The sequence below is a fragment of the Mus pahari genome, chromosome 2 (assembly GCF_900095145.1).
Source record: "Mus pahari chromosome 2, PAHARI_EIJ_v1.1, whole genome shotgun sequence".
Lineage (NCBI taxonomy): Eukaryota > Metazoa > Chordata > Mammalia > Rodentia > Muridae > Mus > Mus pahari.
Window position 1 is genome coordinate 71253944 of NC_034591.1, and position 7579 is coordinate 71261522.

At 41.3% G+C, this 7579-nt stretch overlaps 1 protein-coding gene across 1 annotated transcript in view; it reads right to left on the bottom strand.

Moving 5' to 3' along the window:
* The window catches only part of Hibadh (3-hydroxyisobutyrate dehydrogenase), a 99153-nt gene extending 94541 nt beyond the window's left edge, over positions 1-4612 (bottom strand). Inside the window, exon 1 of the mRNA XM_021190727.2 lies at positions 4416-4612. Coding sequence (XP_021046386.1) covers positions 4416-4503 — 88 coding nt within the window. The 5' untranslated portion in view covers positions 4504-4612. The remainder of the gene's footprint in view (positions 1-4415) is intronic.
* Positions 4613-7579: the final 2967 nt, after the last annotated feature.

Sequence of the window (7579 nt, forward strand, 5' to 3'; positions counted from 1 at the left end):
GGTATAGGGAACTTTTGGGATAGCACTTGAAATGTACATAAAGAAAATAATAATAATAATAATAATAATAATAATAATAATAATAATAATAAACAGGCAAACTGTACAAATGCTAGCAGGCAAGAGGCACAGACTATCTACCAAAAGACTAGTTCTTGTGAAACTCCAAGTGACAGGATCCAAAAACTGAGGGGACAGTGCTGACCTTTGCTGCAGAAGCAAAGGAGCCAAGAATGAGGGGGCCTATGTTATCTGAGCTATCTGGGTATCAATCATGACAGGTTGTCAGTGATGGGCTTAGCTCTCTTCATTTCATCATTGGGGCAAGACAAGAAATGAAGTTGGTATAAGTATTGCCCAAAGGGAAGTTGCTCACTGGTTATGATCACATTTAAATTCTGAGTTTGGGAGATCCATGTAAAGTCACCTTTGGTTGTATGCCCTTGAAGCATAAAGTTACTAACCCCTCTAGATGCTTTTATCAACAACAGGACCAACAACATCAGAAGGTTACTGTAAAGATTACTTGAAATAAGATATGTAAAGCATTAAACAATGCCTAGCACATGACAGTCAGTAAACAGTAGCTACTTGTATTAAAAGGGTCAAAAAGTGCCACTGTGGAACAAGTCCTATACCCAATGGCCTTTTTAACCTAGTGGGTTAGAAGGAAGAGACAGATTAAAGGCAGCAGGAGTCACTTAGGGAATGACATCTTCCAGTGAAGGGAGCTTCTGATGGAGTATGTGGTGGAGTATGTGGCGTACAGAATTGACTCCCAAAGGTACAGGGATCCCAGGGAATTTAGTGGGACTCTAAAAACACCTTCAAACCTACAAGAGAAACCCACTTATCTTAACAGTAATGTGTAGAGACAGCAGTGTCAGATGACAGATAAAATCAAGACAGAAAAAAAATCCAAACCAAAACAAAACACAGTCAGCATAAAGGTGATGCTAGCTGATTGGTGGAGAAACTGGTTAGAAAATTTGGCAACACTGGTTTTTAAATTTACAGATTATATAATAGGAGCAAAGTTATTTTATCTTGGTAACTTGGCCTGCTACCAGAAATCAGTCTACTATCTGTAAAAAAAACTTATTTTACATTTTCAAAATCTACTTAATCAAAGGAACACATGTATTGTAGAATATAGATTATAAAAAACTATAAAGTCATAAGGAAAAGTTCACTTCATTACACAAAAATAATCATTTAAAGCTTCTAAATGGATTTTTCATTCTGTCATAAGATTGTGTTCTTTCTTTATCTGAAGGAAATAGTTTGAAATTAGATGTCTGAAATTACAATGTCAAACATGTTTTCCTATATGTATGTGTATATATATATGTATGTGCAGAAAATTATATAATAAATATGCAGAAAATAATGTATATAATATATATATACCCCATGATAAATCTTAATTCATAAATATATATGTATATATACCCCATAATAAAACTTAATTTATAAATTAGACACGGTAAGAGTCAAATAAAAATAATCATAATACTATAGAAAAATTATAACATGTTTTGAAGTTATACAAATGTGGTTGGTCCCAAAATATCTTTCCATGTAGTATTTTCAGACTGTGTTTAATGGTGAGTAACTCTTGGCAGTGAAGAAAGCACAACTGGCTCAGAAAGAACTACTGTACATACAACACGGTGTCCTGTGTTGCATACAATAACGTAACAAACACTGTTTGCCTTAATAGTAAAAGTTCCTCAACTAAGGATGATGACTTACTCTAGGAAGGTCTTATGTTACTTCAGTAATAACTATTTCTCGGTGTGTAATCTTGTAAGTTTAAGTCCCAAGGCCACGTGCAACTTTTCAGACCTGCATGTCCCAAACTAAGTGACACTAATGTAGATGAAAAACAATAAATACCATTATATACTTGATTACTCTGCAGTTACACCTTAGAGTTGGACTTGAGGTTTGCTTTGTAATTATTTTAAATGCCAGTGTTTATATAAACTAATATTAACGACAAATAGTAAACTAACCTCAAAAATGTTAACTTTTTTTGAGTTTCCATTATCACTCCTCCTCCCCCAAGCCTCAGGGAACTTCATGGACTGTGGGCGCTGAAGAATGAAAGGATGGTGAGAAATGCCACAGAACAAGACCATCCAGACACCACACAGCTGTTACACTCATGGACACCTGATCCTTTAACATGCCATCGTGCACAGAGGCGGCCCCATGAGGACCCACGCTTCCTGTAGTACTTCTGCCTGCTAATTGTTGTTGCTGGAAGGGTCGTCAGTTTGTGAATGGTGTGAATGGGGAACAGGCTGGAAAGAAGGGGTTCAGAGGGAAAGGAAGAGGTATTACAGAGGGGAACATGGGTGAATGTAATCACAGATTGCTGTATTATGGATAAAACTGTGAGGAAACAAAAGCTTAAATCTAAACATACAAGAAATGCAAGCATATACACAAAACACATCAGTAGTTTTTTAAACTTAGTATTGTAACTCTTTTTTTTGCTTATTAAATGAGTTATGAAACAGGAAAGAAATTATTTTCTCTGTTTCTTCTGGGATGCATTAAATGTATTACAGTTGCCATAAGTTGACACCTTGTAGGTCTCATTTTTTTAAAAGTACATGGGTCTTTATAACACTATCAACTATTTGCTATAAATAGCTTAAACATATGATGGAGGCAAATACCTCCACAGAATTCAGAACATCAAATATTAGTAATTGAACATAGTTCTTTTTCTGCATTTTCCTACACTTCAAAGTTGCATGGAGATGAGGTATTTTCCACATTTTTTAAAAAAAGATTTAAATCTCAAAAACCATTAACATTTTTGTAATTAGTTTACTATTTGTCATTAATATTAGTTTATATAAACACTGGCATTTAAAATAACTCCAAAGTAAAATAGGATTGTTTGAGTGTTTCAAAGATATCATTAAAGAATTTCTTCTTAAAATTCATAGATGCATACCTTTGGGCCAAAGCAACCCAAGCACAAGATGGTTTGGTAAAGCTTTAACCAGCACTGGGGGATAGGTCCTTCCTGCTGTCAAAGCAAAGGGTTACAGGCTTTGGCCTCAGACTCTCCTATCATGAATTGTAAGAACTTTCATAACCCTTAAAAGGTACATCAACAGTTCATGAAACTATCATTAGTCACCTTGTAAAAACCCTACACAGCAAATACATCGTCTTGGACTAATCAGATCTGAAAATGTTATCCATTGATGAGAAAACTGCTGCTCCCTTCAAGTGATTTAAAAAAGAAAAAAAAAAATATATATATATCCAAAACATATGTGTTTGCATCTAGCTACCACAATTCCTTTTCTGTCATCTGCTACCTATTATCACACAAATGTTCTTCCAAAGCATAAAGAAATTTCATAGGTTTTTTCTGAGGGCAAAGACTGGGAGATGCTCAGAAATCAATTCCCAACATATTTCTTACACAAAAATTAAAACAAGTGAACACAAGCACCCTGAATCCAGAGCCTCCTGCATGCTAAGCAAAGTCAACGGTGTTTTGTTTGCTAGTCCTGTATATGAGAGTGCTGAACTAAACTTTTCCAATAAAAAAAAAATCCTTTGGTATCTCCCACAAATCAACCAATTCTTAATTAAAGAGGTGTCTTCATGTCCTAGAAAAATCCAAGACTCAGGGACAAACAAGGGGTACTTCTTGAATCTTGTTGGAGATGTCCCAATTTACTTATTCTAAGGCCTTGGGAGATAGATCCTCATATGAAAAGCAGTTCTCAGATATTCATGTCGCTCTAAACACAGCTTCCTCCTAAATCCCTGGTCACTTTCCATACTCGCAGCACAGCATAGTAGTCGGTTAGGTTATAGACACAATTTTGAGGCAAAGAATTGTGGTCAGTCATTTGACAAAAGTCCACCACTTTGAGGCAGCACAGCTCCATTTCATAATGGAGTTCGCTCTGCTTGCTGGTCATGGGTGACAAACTTTGCTGGATTTCTAGGACACCGCCATGCCACCGACTAGAGTAGTTAAAACACAAATCAGGCCTTGAAGTCTGAGGGACCGCCCGCTTAGGGTGAAACCAGGGAGCTGGAAGGCCAGGGGTCCCAGAGGTGGGTGCGGTGTGGTCACCTCTGGCGTTGAGCCCTCCAAATGTCCTAGGAGCCCCAAATCCAAAGCGCACGCCGGGGACCCAAACATTCCTCCCCAGAGGAAACGCTGGGTCCCACAGAGGAAACGCTGAACAATCTGGAGCCGGGCATAGGGCAGGAAGGCTGACTGCTCAGGAGGCAGTTACAAGGGGGCCCAGGCCTAGGAGGTGACCACAGTTGTCGCTTTTACCCTCAAACCAACCGCAGCCCTTCGGGCGAAAAGCCCTCCTCGGATGGCCAGAGGAAGACGAGCAGATGGGGCGCGAGGTCCTTACCCGCTGCAAGGCTGCCCACGGGCCGCCGCCGGCCGCTCCAGTACCAGAGGCCGGAGGCTGCTCCCCGGAACCCCAAGGAGGCTGCCATGCTGCCCCCCGCCCCGCCTCCGCGCCGTGACCTCCGCCGCCTCACACTCGGCCTGTGAACTACGAGTGTGCGCAGCGGGGATGGCCCGCAGCACCGCAAGGACAGCTCGCGCACGCGCTCTCCTTGCTCGGCTTGGGCTCCGCCCAGCGCGGGGCGGAACACTGTGTTGAGAGGCGTGGCCGGAGAGTCGGGAACAGACCAATCAGGATTCCCAAATCCATAGACGCCCTGCCTTGCCTCCCGCTCCTCTGAATTTACAACCTTTGGGTGAGAGAATTCTTGTTTACCCAAAAGCTGAGGGGTGTGTGGGAGGCAGTGACTGTCACTACCGCCTCCTCCGAGCACCTGCACTCAGCAACTGCCTCTTCACAGGGCTGCTAATTGTTTTTCTTCCTCACAGACAAGAACTGCAGCTACTGCAGTATTTAAGGAAAGGGCAGAAAGGTCGTGTTTCCTAGTATCGGGACTCATTTTTAACTTCAGTAATAAATACGTGGACCTCCCAGGGTTTACATGTATATTTTCAGCGTCTGTTGAGACACAATCCCAGAATATACCATATGTGTAATAACTGAAATCTATGTGATATACAACTCAATGGTTTTTCCAGTCATATTAGAGTAGTAGTAGGAAAGTAATTTAATAACAGTTCTCTTTGAAGAGTAGAATTTCTAGGAACTTACTGAGTTTCAAGAAATGCGTCATTAATGTTTAAAAATTCTACAGCCTGCATCTTTTGAAACCAAAATCTAATGGTACATTTAAACCCAGGGAGTAGTATGTATGTATATTATAAAAACAGATATTTTGCTGATCTTTCCTTATTTGGATATTTGGTATATTTGGTGGTTTAAATAAGCATGGCCCCCATAGACTCATATGTTTGAATGCTTGGCCCATAGGAGGTGTGACTTAATTGGAATGGGTGTGGCCTTGTTGGAGGAAAGGCGTCCCTGTGGAGAGCAGCTTTGAGGTCCTACATATGCTCAAACTACAGCTAGTATGGCACACAGTCCCCTTCTGCTGCTTTCGGATCAAAACATAGAACTCTCAGCTCCAACTCTAGCACCCCGTCTGCCTGGATGCTGCCATACGTCCCACCATGATGATAATGGACTAACTCTCTGCAACTGTAAGCCAGCCCCAGTTAAATGATTTTTGTTTTTATAAGAGTGGCCATGGTTATAGTGTCTTTCCACAGCAATGAAACCCTAAGTAAGACAGTACACATATTTGAATTTCTGTTCCTTGGGGATACTCGCAAAGCATTCCATTTCCACTGGAGGATTTTCATCTTCAGTACACTAAAACAAGACATGTAACCTTTGAAGAAAAGTAGGCCAAGAGGAAAGAATGGGGCTTGGGGAGAGAGGGGGAGGGTAGTCAATAGGAAAACCAAGATGTCTACCTTCCACCCTCCAAAAAAAAAAAAAAGTAAAACAAAACAAAACAAAAATCTGTGTTCATTTTGTTTTGCTAATCCCATTTTCCTCGTGCTGTATTCATCCAACCTAAAAAGCAAAACCAAGGGATTCAAGTTTGACCTTTAAAAAGCAAGAAGCCTCTTCCTGGTTACCCACAGGGCAGATAAAAGGAAAACTAAGATTGTTCTTTGCTGGCTCGGGGGTTCTGGCACGGTATTAATGTTCCCAGGAACCCATACAGAGTTCGAGGACCCATCTGGAGCTTAGGAAAACAATTCCCTTCCAAACAGTCCTCTGCCCCACCCTAATAACAGAAAAGAAAGTCAGAGGTAACGAGCAAGTAAACAAAACAAGTGTAAACAAATAACAAACAACTAACATTGTAGCTACTGGACAGTCTCAGACTTGGTGCTTCCGTCTCTAATGGGGCTAATTGGTTTCTGAAGCATTTCATGTCTCTCTATTCTGGTTTCTTTAGGTTTTACTGGAATGGATTTTCTGCAAGCAATAAATGTGTCCCTACAGGTTTCTATATTTAACTGCTGAAGTGCAGTCTGCTCTCCAGCTCCGTCGACCCCCACAGCCGAGCTGTTTACGACACAAGACAACACATCAATTCATCTCCACGGCTCCTTGAGTTAATATCCCAGTCCTCCTGAGATTTTACGCCCAATCAGATTGCTTTTGTCATTTTTATTGTGAGCTACTGTTTTTGTTTCTCTGGGTTGTTTATGGGGCTCTTTTCTCGAAAATGAGTTATTTCTTACAAAAGGCCGACTCTTGTGAATACCATCCCCCTAGGAGTAGAAAGAATAAGGGACTGTGGGAGAGCAAGCGGAACACCTCTTGTGTGTGGTTTGGTTTAGTTTGCTTTGGTTTCGCTCTTGCTATGGAACTCACCCAAATTGAAAGTTTGATTCTATTTGTTTCAGTGTCACAAAAGGATAAGTCATAATTTTAATTTATTCCCATATCCTGCAGACTATTGTCTCCTTCCAGAAGCGCTGAATTGCTTCACAAAGGAGTTTCAAAGGTGGCTTTTCCTAAATGTTGCAACTTTGTTAAAATTCTTACTATTTGAAGGTGGTATTATATTTGAAAGGCAGTTTACTGTCTATGGTTAGACTTGGGGGAGTTGGGGAGGCTAGGATTTAAGACAGGGATTGGCCTGGAACATTGGCCTGGAACTTCCTATGTAAACTAGGATGGCCTCAAATTCCTAGAGATCCACCTGCATCTGCCTCCTGAGTGCTGGGCTTCAAGGTGTGCATCACCACACCCTGTCCATCCCATGACTCTTTATGTACCTAATATATCCCAGACCGAGAGCTGGAGAGACCAAATGAGAGAACCAGAGGAAGCAGCCTTGTTAGGTCTCAACCCTGGGACAAATGGCTAACTGAGGTACTGAGGGGCCTTTTAACATCAAAGCAGATTCTGGCCATCACGTTCTTCCAGCATCCCTCAGTACCTATTAGGGTCACCCTGGCTGGTATACCCAGCTCTCCCCCATAAAGTCTCCAACCCAGGGCCTGACTGGCTGAGCTGCCCTTCCCACAGCTGCTCTTCCCTACATAACCCAACCATTTTGATTACACAGTCCTTTTACCTTTTGCCTCTCCCCTCTCCCCTCTCCCCTCTCCCCTCTCCCC